This window comes from Rhineura floridana, chromosome 2, assembly GCF_030035675.1.
Source record: "Rhineura floridana isolate rRhiFlo1 chromosome 2, rRhiFlo1.hap2, whole genome shotgun sequence".
In the NCBI taxonomy this organism is placed as follows: Eukaryota; Metazoa; Chordata; class Lepidosauria; order Squamata; family Rhineuridae; genus Rhineura; species Rhineura floridana.
The window spans coordinates 191,298,574-191,313,004 of record NC_084481.1 but is presented as its reverse complement, the minus strand read 5'-3'; the positions used below and the strand labels follow the sequence as shown (position 1 = coordinate 191,313,004).

Here is a 14,431-nt window from a genome sequence, read left to right as displayed (position 1 = left end):
CCATGTGGGAGATGCTTTGCCATGAGTGGCTCCAGCATGGGCAGGATAATGTTTAAGTGACTTGTCCACCTAAGCTGGGTCATATACCTGTCATCCGAGCAGAAGCCAGTCACACAGAGCTCCACAGTGGCTAGGCAATGTTTCAAAGGCCCCTTAAGCCCTTAAACTTTCCAAATGGTACATACTTTGCCTCCAATAGCAACAGGCCTATCAAAGATGCCATGCATGCCCAAGATAGCGGACTGAGGGGGATTGATGATGGGCGTCCCAAAAAGGGATCCAAATACCCCGCCATTACTGATGGTGAATGTACCACCATCCATATCCTCAATGGCAAGCTCATTCTTGCGGGCCTGAAATGAGAAAGAAAAGAATGTTAAAAGTTGCTCAAGTTGGGTATGGAGAAAAAGATGCTGGTCCCTAGCTCTCAACATTGCTAACATGTGAACACTGCAGCGAGCTCCTTCTACTACAGCAAAGGTAATAAGAGTTATCTGCCAATTCCCAGTGACTAGTGCAAATATTAAGTTATAAAGGGAAGTCCTTTAATATTCATAATTTCAGGATATCCTCAGGGCAAAAGGAGCTGTCATGTTCAGAATGACCAAAACACAAGACAGCTATAGTTTGTTTTTATTGAGGCAGCTTAAGACCATAACTGAACAAGCCTTTTCCAACACATGACACAGAGACCGGCAATTCCAAGGAGGATAAGGGTTATCCTATCTTGTCACAGCATGGTCCAACATACCATTTATGGGCATGCAGAAAAGGCATACAGGTACATTTGGTTCCAGTGCTTGGGGAAGGGACTATCTTCATTATACCATCATACAAAGTGCCATGCGTCTAAGACCAAGCAGGATGTATGTATGTCTTGCAACAGCAATTACTCGTGTCTCCTTGAGAAAGCCCTCCTCATTACTGTTGAGAAACATAAAAGAAAGTCAGATTTGCCCTCCAGGAATTTGTCTGTCAACACCTATTAGCCATGGTGACCAAATGGATGCTTCATGTTTTCAGGTAGTTCCTCTCAGAGTATTAATTGCTTGGTATAAATCTGGGGCTGGAATTAAAGCTTCTAGAGGTGGACACAACACAGATATATTGCTTTACTTTTTGCTAAACTACAGAACCAGAACCTTTATCCTGCCACTCTTTTACACTCCCTCTTTCCCTTTTTGACTCCCCTCAAGAAAGCTGTGTGTTTTGTTTTTACTCTTGGAATCCCCTAGCACTCAAAACATTACCTTCTCCCCCAGCTCATTGATTGCTCGCTCAATGTCAGCAAAGTTCATTGTTTCTACATTTCTGATGACAGGGACCACAAGACCCTTTAAGGAACAAAGATCTTTAAGTTAAAACACAACATATAACACATTATAGCAAGAGCCAAATAAAAAGTAAGCCATCATTAGATAAGTTTATCTAAAACAGGGGTGGGGAATTGGATCTCGTTGGAGGGCCAGAGTGTTATCTCCCCTATCCCTTGCATGCCAAATTTGGCCACCTCCCTAGCTCAGTCCACCAGACCACCCATTCTGCTCTGGAGGTTTGTACAAGAACAAGCACCCACCCCACTGTAGGATTTGACTCAATATATGAATTTCATTTCTTATGGCTGAAGGCCCAACCAAACCTCAACCCAATAATGTCTCTTGCATTGGCCAGAATTGCAGGCTAAGCCAAGCACAAGATGTTCCCACAATACATACCCTAGGAGTTGCCACTGCAACACTGATATCCACATATTCCCTGTACACAATCTCTTTGGTTGCATCGTCTATCACTAGATGGAGAAAGAAAAGCAGGCTATTACATACAGCAACACCAAGAGTCAAGGTTCTAATCAAGAGGAAAAATCAAGCCTTATTGATTTAGCCCATCTCTTCCTTCCATCCACTGAAAATTAGTACAGGAAGAAAGCAAACTGATCTGTCAAGTGTAAGGGAAACATGAGGCTTCCACTAGTCACCACCTTTCAATGAGCCCCTGGAGTGCCCTGACCCTGTCTGCATTTGGAGGAACAGGCAGAGTTTTGTCCCATTCATACAGAAGTTTGGATACGATAAAAAACAGCAAGAGTTTGCCATGCAGTTCCTTTTCTTATCCAAGCCTCTGCCCAAGTGAGAGGAAACTCTGTCCCTCTTCTAAACTGCATGTGCTTGCAAGACAGCTTGCAAAACAGGAGTTTCCTCTCACATGGACAGCAGCGTGGAGAAGGGAAGAAACAACTAGAGAAACTTTTAGAAAAATGTTATGTAAATCCTTCCCTTACATGGAATTCCCACTAATCTTAATCTTACTGACCATGACTATACTTGAAGGAGCTCCTCTCCCAATATCAGTCTGCTCACTTACTAAGATCTGTAGGAGAGAACCTTCGTGTGATCCTACCACTGGAGAAACCTCATTGTGACTTGAGACAGGGGCTTCTTTGGTGCTGGCTAAAACACACCTCTTCATCCAGGCCTTTGCAGGGATTAATTTGATGTGTGAACTGCAAATTGGTTGCTCTCAGTCTGCTATATTAAGTCTATTGTTGTATTTTAATTGCCCCATAAATACCTATTCAACCACTTTGATCTGAAGAACTTGCTCTTTTACAAGTGCCATACGATTTTCATTCTGCATTTGCAAAGAGTTAATCTTTCAGTGCAGAAGTTCCCAACCTGTGGTCCACCAGTGGTCCACAAGCTTCATTCAGGTGATCCGCGGTAGTAGTCATATTGATATTTAAATGTATTTTCATTGCTTCTTTTATTTTCTGTTGTATTACAACTGAAATATATAGAATGCAAATTGTAATAAAAGAAAAGAAGCAATAAAACACAATTACACATCATGCAGCATCTAGGACAGCACAGTACAATTCCTACAACTGGCAGAAAAATCATTAAGTGGTCTGCCAAAACCATCAGCAATTTTCAAGTGGTCTGTGGGGGAAAAAATGTTTGGGAACCACTGTTTTAGTGCTTTAGAACTCCCAGCCTATTGCCATGAGACAGGCATTCTTACTATACTGTTTTAGATGCCTGCTGAAAACATAAGAACATAAGAAGAACCTCTGGGATCAGGCCTACTTCAGCATCGTGTTCTCACAATCGCCAACCAGATGCCTATCATCATCATCATCATCATTATTTGTATACCGCCCCATAGCCGAAGCTCTCTGGGCGGTTTACAACAATTAAAAACATTAAAAACAAATATACAAATGGGAAGCTTTATTTCAGCAAGCCAACCCAGACATACAATTTAGTTATGTGTATTAGTTCTTTTAAAATGTTTTCCTAATTTTATGTTTTATTGATCATTTTATTATGTATACTGCTTAGAGAGTTTTCTGATTAAGCAGCCTATACATTTTTTAAAATAAAAATAAACATTTTAATTGTTTTGAATGTGATGCTATTGTTTTAATTACGGTTATTGTTTCATAATAACACACCATGGGATCATGATCTAACAACGGTGGGATAATTCAAGTAAATAAATACAATAAATAAAAGGCTCGGGGAAGGAAGTTGGCAGCAACAACAAATAGAGGTTGGCTAGTAAGCCAAGCTGGGTCTCTGAGAAACACAATGGTGACAGAATGGGTCAAGATGTTCTGAGGCTGAAAAGTCTCTAGCGGTGCAATCCTATTCATATTTACCCTGGCCTGAGGACAACTAGATGTGGCAGATCCCAGCTCAGCTGGGCTATGCTGGTGTAAGTCCCTCAGTCCAGCTCAGCAGGGACTCAGCCAGCTCAGCTGAGACCAGCACAAGTGAAGCCAGTGTAAATCCCCAAAAAGGGCCATTCCAGGGGCATGTCAGGGGAAGGTGCTCCTGCAGGTCCCACTCAGGCAAACGTTACACTGGGGAAAGGTCGGTCTAAGAAAATAAATACAACAGAAGTCAATGGAGAGGGCTTACTCCCTGATAGGGGTATTTGGGAGAACAGGCTTTTACTTTCCAATCCCTGAACGCAGCTCCCGGCTGAGCTGGCATTCAGCCAACTCAGAGGTTCCTAAACACTGGGAGTCATAGAATCATAGAATAGTAGAGTTGGAAGGAGCCTACAAGGCCGAGTTCAACCCCCTGCTCAATGCAGGAATCCAAATCAAAGCATTCCCGACAGATGGCTGTCCAGCTGCCTCTTGAATGCCTCCAATGTTGGAGAGCCCACTACCTCTCTAGGTAATTGGTTCCATTGTGGTATGGCTCTAACAGTTAGGAAGTTTTTCTTGATGTCCAGTCGAAATCTGGCTTCTTGCAACTTGAGCCCATTATTCCATGTCCTGCACTCTGGGACGATCAAGAAGAGATCCCAGCCCTCCTCTATGTGACAACCTTTCATGTACTTGAAGAGTATCTCCCCTCAGTCTTCCCTTCTCCAGGCTAAACATGCCCAGTTCGTTCAGTCTCTCCTCATAGGGCTTTGTTTCCAGTCCCCTGATCAACTTTGTTGCCCTCCTCTGAACCCATTCCAGTTTGTCTGCATCCTTCTTGAAGTGCGGAGACCAGCTGGACACAGTATTCAGGATGAGGCCTAACCAGTGCTGAATAGAGGGGAACTAGTACTGCACGTGATTTGGAAACTATACTTCTGTTAATGCAGCCTAATATAGCATTTGCCTTTTTTGCAGCCACATCACACTGTTGGCTCATGTTCAGCTTGTGATCAATGACAATTCCAAGATCCTTCTCACATGTCGTACTGCTGAGCCAAGTATCCCCCATCTTTTAACTGTGCATTTGGTTTCTTTTTCCTAAGTGTAGAACTTTGCATTTATCCCTGTTGAATTTCATTGTTGTTTTCGGCCCAATGCTCCAGCCTATCAAGGTCCCTTTGAATTTTGTTTCCATCTTCAAGAGTCAACTGTCTCTCTCAATAAAACCTTTACTACCATGAACATAAGTAAATTGTGCTTGAATTTCAAAATAGCAGATTTTCAAAAACTCACCTCTCCATCGTCATCTAAATATCCTTTTGCAAAGGGCTTGTGATACATAACACAGCAGCTTTTAACTGTTAACATGACCAGCAGTAAAGGAGACTCTGAACTACAGATGACTTCCATAATAAGGCCTGATAATCCTAACTTTCAGAGTCTTCATCTCAGAAACACTGATCCATTATTCTCACCTGCATTCACAACAGGCTGCTCTTGTAAGGCAAAGGCTGTAGCTTTCACGAAGGCAGACATAAAACCAAGTTTCATATTATGCTTCTTCAGGAAGTTGTCCCTGTGCCGGGCTCTCATTTCCTGGATGTTGCTGCAAAAGTCACCATAAGTATATTTACTACTAGGAAGGCTACAAGCATTACATGTTTTCTCTATCTACATAAGCACCAGATCACCACTACATTGAGTCCTTACTAGTTACTTTGTAGATCAACTTTTATTTCAAATGTGGCTCACAATTAAAAAAAATGTTACCAGAGTTTCATACAAAACTTGGTGAAACTGTTCAACTTCACTGAAGATTCAAAATATAGACTGACCTCAGATAACAATCTTAAGGGTGGAAACTATGCCAATATCCCCCCCCCAGTTTCCTAAAAAACTATTGCCAGTGTTACCTTCAGAGTCTCACCAAAACAGACTAATACTACCCTGAAATGTACATGACTGCTCAATGTATCCCCCATGTGAGGATGAGCCACCAGGCAGGCACTTTACATTCCTATAGATAACCGATTGAGGATCACCACCACATATTTGGTCAACAGAGGAGTAAAAGCTCTCTGGTAGGGCACATGTTCTTCATGAGGAAAGACCCAGGTTCAATCTCCAGCATGTGTAGTAAAAGTACCTCTAGCAGCAAAGTTACGAAAGGTGAACACATTTGGAATACTGTACATAGTTCTACTAAAAAAAGGGTACTGGAAACCTTGAAAAGGTGCAGAACAGGACAACCAGAATGATCAAGGAGCTGGAGCAACTGAAGGACCCTGACATCTGAGGCTTTTTAATTTAGAAAAAGATGAGATGGGGCATGACAGAGGTATATAAAATTATGCATGGTGTGGAAAAAGTTTTCTTATTCCATAATGCTAGAACTACAAGGACACTAAATGTTGGGAGACTCAGGACAGACAGAAGAGCTTCTTCACACTGCACATAGTAAAACTATGGAATTTGCACTCACAAGACGAAGTGATGACCACTAACTGATGACTTTAAAAGGGGATTAGACACATTTTAATGCTGGGAAAAACAGAAGGGAGTAGAAAAAGAGGAAGGCCAAACAAGAGATGGATTGATTCCATAAAGGAAGCCACAGACCTGAACTTACAAGATCTGAACAGGGTGGTTTACAACAGATGCTACTGGAGGTCGCTGATTCATAGGGTAGCCATAAGTCATAATCGACTTGAAGGCATATAACAACAAAAAAATGGAGGATAAGGCTATTTGTGGCTGCTAGTCATGACTGCTTTCTACTACTTCCAGTATCAGTAACTGTATACCTCCTAATACCTGTTGCTGGAGATTGCAAAAGGGGGAGAATGCTATTGTGCTCATGTAGGCTTCCCACAAGGCATATGGTTGGCCAAGGTAAGTATAGAATGTGGACTTTTGGTGTGATCCAGCAGGGCTCTTCTTATATTCTTAGGATCTCTTCCCGAGACCTTGGAGAGCTCAGCCAAGCCAGAATAGATAGCACTGAGTCCAAAAGACCAGTGGTCTGACACAGTGAAAGGAAACTTCAGAATAAGTGTATTGGGAAGTGAGGGGGAATTTTGTTGCATGAATATCTAAAAAGGAAACAGTGTACCCAGTTTCTTTGGCCATACTTAAAAAACATAAGTAGATAAAATGAGTTTGGAGCTATGTCCTTTGGAGGAGCTTTGACGCAATGCCTCTTTAAAATGCCTTTAATCAGAATACAGAAAATAGCAGTTATCCTCATCCACTTACTTGAACAGAAGCCAGCTGCACAAATTGAACTGAGTAACTTTGTCTTGACAATTCTTGGCAGATATTGAAGTTATAACCTTCATCTTCCACCTCCCAGACAATATGGCTTTAGAGATGCAGTTTTTAGCAAGTAGAAGGGCCCCTTTGGGCTTAGACTGTTTGTTTTCCTTTGCCTAATCTTGTTTAGAGCTAGAATTACTGTCCAAAGACATTACTGCCTCCCAAGATACAAGGGCTCCTGGAATGAAGTGGTGGCGTGAGAGAAGAAAACAGCCTTTACAGCAGACACTGACCCCCCAGTGGGGAGGCAAAAGGCCTTGGCCTAAGCCCTTGCAAGTCGACTGCATGACATGCGGACTGGGGGCAATCAATCCAAAGCAGATTACTGGCTGCAACAAGAACCCAAGGCCAGAGTAAAACGACACCTCCATTAGCCTCTAAAAGGAGATAAGTTCCAGCATTTCCTCTCCAATCACGACTATTTTGCCAACCTTATTATTCCAAGCACAAAATATTTACATGTTTTGTCTTAAGAAGCAGGATAGGATTTCATGGGGCAATTTGATTTGGGCACCATTTTCCTTAATGCACTGAAACATAAGCTTCCCCCTCGCCAAATCCATTAGTGCTCATCTCACATAAGCACTTTGTTGAACACAGTTGGTCCCTCAACCGCTGCCAAATAGAGACGCTAAGACTGGGTGACAGCTCCAGAGCTAGTCTTTTGGCAAGGTGCACCACCAAGTCCCTGCTTAGAAACAGCCTTAGCCCTACACAACCACAGAGCCAGCTAAAACTATGACACCCTGGGTCATTAAGAACACTTTGAAAATTAAGCACCCACCATAATTGAGAACCTGACTGCATGCCAAAAAGCCAGTTTCTGATCTTAGGGCAAAAGGGAATGGTCCAGGCTGGCTTACACTGACTGAAGGAATGGTCCTTACCTCATATCAATTTCATTGAAGGTGGTCAGCATGGCACATGTGTTTTGAGCTTCTTTCAGGCGTTGAGCAATGCGCTGACGCATCCTGTTCATTTTCACCTGAAGTGGAACAGAACATAATGGAAAAAAAGGTGTCTTCCACTTGGAGCAATGCAAAACACACGATGACTTTGTGCCTTTCCTGATTAACACTCTGGTAAAGTTTGAAGACATTTTAAATTTCAACAGGCAGTTTAAGTTTTCTGATTTTCAAGTTAAAATTGATTTTATGCTATGTCTCTATTGTATCCTGCTTATATTTCCACTGTACACCAGTCAGAAACTGAGATATACAATGGTATATAAAATACTTAAATAAACAATATAAATATTGTAGCATTTTTTTTTTGAGCAACGAACCCCACAAGGGTACTACCAAGTCAGCTACAGGCTTCAGTGATGTAAGTGGAATTAGAGTACAGACTGATACATGTCAGAGGTACATGGATGGGAGGAATAAGAAAGCTAGCAAGTAGACTGTAAAGCGAGCCACAATTAAAAAATGTACAAAAGCAGAACATCAGCCAGCTTAGTAAGGATTTATGCTTTTGACCATCACTACCAAAGACAACAATGAATAGAAAAAACAGCGGTCATGAACCAATCACTTGACTGTATTCAACCACTGCCCGCTGAATCATACAGCACAACTTGATCACTGCAGTTCAGGAAGCTTTGACTGGAGGTTTTTCTTTACCTCTTTCAGGCACTCTGCCTCAGTCAACCTCATCCATTTAGGAGGTGGTCATTCACTCCACTCCCCACTAGGCCCTAGAAATCTCCTATTACCCTTTGCTCCACTCTGGCACCTTTGCTAACCACAGGTTCCACAGCGGGCGTAGCTCGTGGAGCTGCAGCTGGCTTTACTGCAGACACTGAAAGAAAATGAAAAAAGGTGTCAAGGGATTGAGAGAACAGGGTTCACATCCTGGTAAACAAAGGATTAACACCAAGGCTATTTGAGGTAGAGATGACATATTCATTTGGGAGTTGATGCCCCACACATGCAAGGTAGCAAGACAGAAGCTCTATGGACAATTCTGCAATCTTCAGTTCTGACCGACCCTCTCCATATACAGGAGGTAGGAGACTGGTTAAGGAAAGTAGAGACAGTTTTGGCCTCACCTGGTTTAGCATCAACAGGGAGTGCTGACACAGGGGGCACTGGAGGCATTGTAGTTGGAATTGGTGCTGCTGGGGGAGCTGCCACAGGAGCTGCTGTTGGCTCTGGTGCAGGGGCTGCTGCTGGCTTGGCCTTGGCAGGTGCAGCTGAAAAACAGAATTTTTTTTAAAAAAAAATGCAGATAGAATCAAAAAGGCCTATTTTTTCACACACCATCCAAAGAGGCTCTTTCAGGATCTTTGATAAAAATATTATTTTGGTCCCAGAGCCTGTATTAATATACTAATACAGTGCTTAATTTTCTCTTTAGTAGCTAGCATCCAGAAAATGAATGTTTAAAACTGTATGGCTATGCACAGAGGCTACAGGCTCACCAGATAGCAAGTTCCATGGGTTAGGTTCCTTTGCAAATTGAGTTTGGAAACTAACTGAAAGTGGTGAATACCTTAAAGCCCTAAAACGGTTTGGGACCAGGTTATATCTGGATCTTCCTATACCAACATGAACTTGCTTGAGCTTTGAGATGAGCATCTGAGGCCCTGTTCCCAGGCCTAACATTTACTAAGTTTGATTGGCAAAAGTCTAGAGCAGGAGTAGCCAATGTTGTGCTTCCATGGAAACAGGAGTAGTAACTGCTTAAGAGTGGCACATTCCCACATTCCATCCCTCCTTATAGAACCTGCTACTTTCTGTCTTTCAACAAGTAACAAATCCTAAAATTTCTGCACATTGTCCATAAAACATTGCAAGAGATTAATGTGAGTTTTTCCTGCCAGAATAATGCAAGTCAAATTGAATTTGGACAATTCAGTCCAGTTACACAATTTAGATCTCTGCATAATTTTTTATTGCAAAACCCAGCATTTCCTAACTGTCCCATCTGTGACAGTATAGAAAAGAAAAATGATGTTAGTCACATGGTCCTGACTCACCTCCAGTTTTCCTGAGTTTGAATAAAGGTGTACCTCCTTCCACTTTCCCCCCGTCAGGAACTAGAAGTGCTTCAATTACACCAGCTGCTGGAGCTGGAACCTGCACAGATGTCTATAAATAAAACACAAATGAGCTCCCTCTAATAATGGAAAGGAAATATGTAAGCAAAAGGGAGTAGCCCTTGGCCACCCTGGGCTCCTGCTGGAAGGAAGGGCGGGATATCAATCAATCAATCAATAATAAATAAGCACAGTGTTGTGGAGATAACACATCTTGGAGTATATATATTTCACTGGAAGTGAAATGTGCATTTCATCACATGAAGAAAGTAGAGACCAACTCCTTTACAAGAACTGTTCACAGGTCCAGAATCTCCAAAGGAAACCACTGGTATAACAGTCATTATTCAGCCTCTCCCTCCCCAGTATAAAAACTGAATCACTCTAAATCTGAGAACGATGGAGGACATGTCAGCTCCCAGCAGGCAGGCATAACTGAAAGCAAGAATTTTTTTATAATCAAAACCTAGAAGAGTGTTAACTACGACCTGGGAGACCAGGGTTTGAATCCCCACACAGCCATCAAGCTCACTGGGTGACCTTGGGCCAGTCACTGCCTCTCAGCCTCAGAGGAAGGCAATGGTAAACCACCTCTGAATACTGCTTAACATAAAAACCCTATTCATAGGGTCGCCATAAGTCAGAATTGACTTGAAGGCAATCCATTTCATTCTCCCTCTAGGATGCACACCTTAACGTGGTGAGGGGGTTTGAGAGTGTTGAAGAAGTTGAGAGCAATGCCGTCAGGAGTTTAGATCAAGAGGCTAGGCTCCTAGCAGGGGAACCCAAGGTGGAATGGTCAAAGCTCAGACACCAGATTAAGATGCATCCAAACTCAGAGGAAGGCAATGGTAAACCACCTCTGAGTACCTCTTACCACGAAAACCCTATGAACAGAGTATCCAAAACGCAACATGACATAGCCCTGGAAGATGAGACCCCCAGGTCAGAAGGCACTCATTGAGCTACTGGGGAAGAACAAGGGACAAGTACGAGTAGCGCTGTGACTAATGATGCAGCTGGGTCAAAGCCGAAAGGAAGAGGCTGATGCACACAGATGCAAAAGGAGAGTCTGGAGTTGTAGGACACACACAATAGAAACATGGAATGTGAGAAGCAAGAACCAGGGAAAGTTAGTAATTGTCAATCAAGAAATGGAACATATCAACATTACAATACTTGGCATGAGTGAATTAAAATGGACTGGAATGGGACATTTTCAGTCAGGCAACTACAAAATATTTTATGCAGGAAATGAGAAATTACGGAGAAATGGTGTTGCTTTAATAGTGAGAAGTGATGTAGCAAAAGCAATTAGGATCTACAACGCAAGATCTGAGCGAGTGATATCAATGAGATTAAATGGAAAACCTATTAACATAACCATCATCCAAGTCTACACTCCAATGGCAAATGCAGAAGAAGAATTGGAGAGATTTTACACAGAAGTACAGGAAGAAATTGATCACACACCAAAACAAGATGTGCTGATAATCATGGGGGACTGGAATGCAAAAGTAGGGAACAGAGAAGAACTAGGAATTGTGGGGAAATGGGGCCTAGGAGACAAAAATGAAGCAGAGGAAAGACTTATTGAATTCTATGAAGCCAATAATTTGTTTCTTGCAAACACACTTTTTGAGCAACCAAAAAGACAACTGTACATGTGGAATCACCAAATGCTCAATATAGGAATTAAACTGATTATATAAATGGCAGCAGAAGATGAAGAAGTTCCACAGTTTCTGTAAAAACAAGACCAGGAGCAGACTGTGGTACAGATCATGAACTGGTGGTATCGAAAATCAGAGTTAAGCTAAAGAGGAACAACAAAGCAATCATAATGGCAAAATACAATTTAAATAACATCCCAGAAAAATAAAAAGATCAAATAAGGAACTGATTTGAGGCTTTAAACTTAGTTCACAGAGAACCAGAAGGACTATGGACTGAAGTCAGAGACATGATTAGGAAAGAATGCAAAAAGACAATACCTCTATTTATTTATTTATCATTTTATTTATATCCTGCCCTTCCTCTCAACAGGAGCTCTAGTTAAAAAGAGAGAAATACCTGAATGGATGACTGAAGAAACTGTTAAAATGGTTAAAGAGAGGAAAGCAAAGCAAAAGGAGATAGAAACACGGTTAGAATCCTAAATGTAACAATACAGTGACTAGTATGTAGGGACAAAGAGAACTATTACAATAGTTATTGTATAGAGATAGAAGAGGACAACAAAAAGGGAAGAACAAGAGCCCTATTCCAAATGATTAGAGAAATGAAAGGGAAATTTAAACCAAGAGTAGGAATGTTGAATAATCGACAGGGGAACACACTGACTGACCGAGATGAAATAAAAGGAAGATGGAAGCAATACACTGAAGAACTCTATAAAAGAGATGACAGGATGACAGATTCATTCACAGAGGAACTGTATGGTGACAAACCAGAAATTTTAGAATGTGAGGTGAAAGCTGCTCTTAAAATACTTGGAAGAAACAAATCACCAGGAACAGATGGCATACCAATAGATACAAGCAACTGAGACTGAATCTGTCCAAATTTTGAGTAAAATCTGTCAAGAAATATGGAAAACTAAACAATGGCCCACAGGCTGGAAGCGTTCCATATACATCCCAATTCCAAAGAAAGTGGATCCCAGGGAATGCAGTAATTATCGAACTATTGCCTTAATATCCTATGCAAGTAAAATAATGCTCAACAAAGGCTCTTACCATATATGGAGCAAGAAATGCCAGACGTCCAAGCTGGATTTAGAAAGGGAAGAGGCACCAGAGATCATATTGCAAACATACGTTGGATAGGAACAGACCAAGGAATTTCAGAAGAAAATCACTCTGTGCTTTATAGACTACAGCAAAGCCTTTGACTGCGTAGATCATGGAAAACTATGGAATGCTTTAAAAGAAATGGGGGTGCCACAGCATCTGATTGTCCTGATGTGCAACCTATACTCTGGACAAGAGGCTACTATAAGGACAGAATATGGAGAAACTGATTGGTTCCCCATCGGAAAGGGTGTGAGACAGGAGTGTATTTTAGCACCCTATTTGTTTAATGTATACGTAGAACAGATCATACGGAAAGCGGGATTAGACCAAGATGAAGGAGGTGTGAAAATTAGAGGGAGAAATATCAATAATTTAAGATATGCAGACGATACCATACTACTAGCAGAAACCAGTAATGATTTGAAACGAATGCTGATGAAAGTTAAAGAGGAAAGCACAAAAGCAGGACGACAGCTGAACGTCAAAAAGAGCAAAGTAATGACAACAGAAGATTTATGTAACTTTACTGTTGACAATGAGGACATTGAACTTGTCAAGGATTATCAATACCTCGGCACAGTCATTAACCAAAATGGAGACAATAGTCAAGAAATCAGAAGAAGGCTAGGACTGGGGAGGACAGCTGTGAGAGAACTAGAAAAGGTCCTCAAATGTAAAGATGTATCAGTGAACACTAAAGTCAGGATCATTCAGACCATGGTATTCCCAATCTCTATGTATGGATGTGAAGGTTGGACAGTGAAAAAAGTGGGTAAGAGAAAAATCAACTCATTTGAAATGTGGTGCTGGAGAAGAGCTCTGCAGATACCATGGACCTCAAAAAAGACAAATGGTTGGGTGTCAAAACAAATTAAACCAGAACTATCACTAGAAGCTAAAATGATGAAACTGAGGTTATCATACTTTGGACACATAATGAGAAAACATGATTCACTAGAAAAGACAATAATGCTGGGAAAAACAGAAGGGAGTAGAAAAAGAGGAAGGCCAAATAAGAGATGGAATGAATCCATAAAGGAAGCCACAGACCTGAACTTACAAGATCTGAGCAGGGTGGTTCATGACAGATGCTCTTGGAGGTCACTACTGGAGATCGCCGATTCATAGGGCCGCCATAAGTCATAATCAACTTGAAGGCACATAACAACAACCTTGCTCAGATTTTGTGATCATTTGACACCTTTAGCTTGCCCACCCTCTCTTTGGTGAATATCAAGGAGCTACCCCATATGAGCAGTCCTGTTGGATCAGACCACAAGGCATATCTAGTCCAGCATCCTGTGTCCCACAGCAACCAACCAGATGCCCATGAGAAGCCCACAAGCAAGACACATGGGCAATAGCCCTCTCCCATGGTTGATCCCCAGCGATTGGCATTTTCTCTATCTACTTTCTCCATGCCATGCGTTACTGTATACATCATATTGTGTTTATAATTACTATTACACAAGGGGAGAAAAAGGACATTTACCTTGTCTGTTTCAATCTCACATACCACTTCATCTTCTGCTACAGTGTCGCCCACAGCTAACAATGAAAAGAATCACCATAAGTAAGGGAGCTGTATTCTACCATTTTTTTCCAGCCCACAATGACTCGACA

General features: G+C 41.7%; 1 protein-coding gene across 1 annotated transcript in view; it reads right to left on the bottom strand.

Annotated features, from left to right (window-relative positions):
• DLST (dihydrolipoamide S-succinyltransferase) overlaps positions 1–14,431 on the bottom strand; it is a 31,641-nt gene that overhangs the window by 1,671 nt on the left and 15,539 nt on the right. Inside the window, exons 6-14 of the mRNA XM_061611751.1 lie at positions 14,301–14,356; positions 9,954–10,065; positions 9,024–9,167; positions 8,688–8,773; positions 7,861–7,958; positions 5,134–5,264; positions 1,716–1,789; positions 1,251–1,334; positions 186–353 (exon numbers count right to left, since the gene is read on the bottom strand). Coding sequence (XP_061467735.1) covers positions 186–353; positions 1,251–1,334; positions 1,716–1,789; positions 5,134–5,264; positions 7,861–7,958; positions 8,688–8,773; positions 9,024–9,167; positions 9,954–10,065; positions 14,301–14,356 — 953 coding nt within the window. The remainder of the gene's footprint in view (positions 1–185; positions 354–1,250; positions 1,335–1,715; positions 1,790–5,133; positions 5,265–7,860; positions 7,959–8,687; positions 8,774–9,023; positions 9,168–9,953; positions 10,066–14,300; positions 14,357–14,431) is intronic.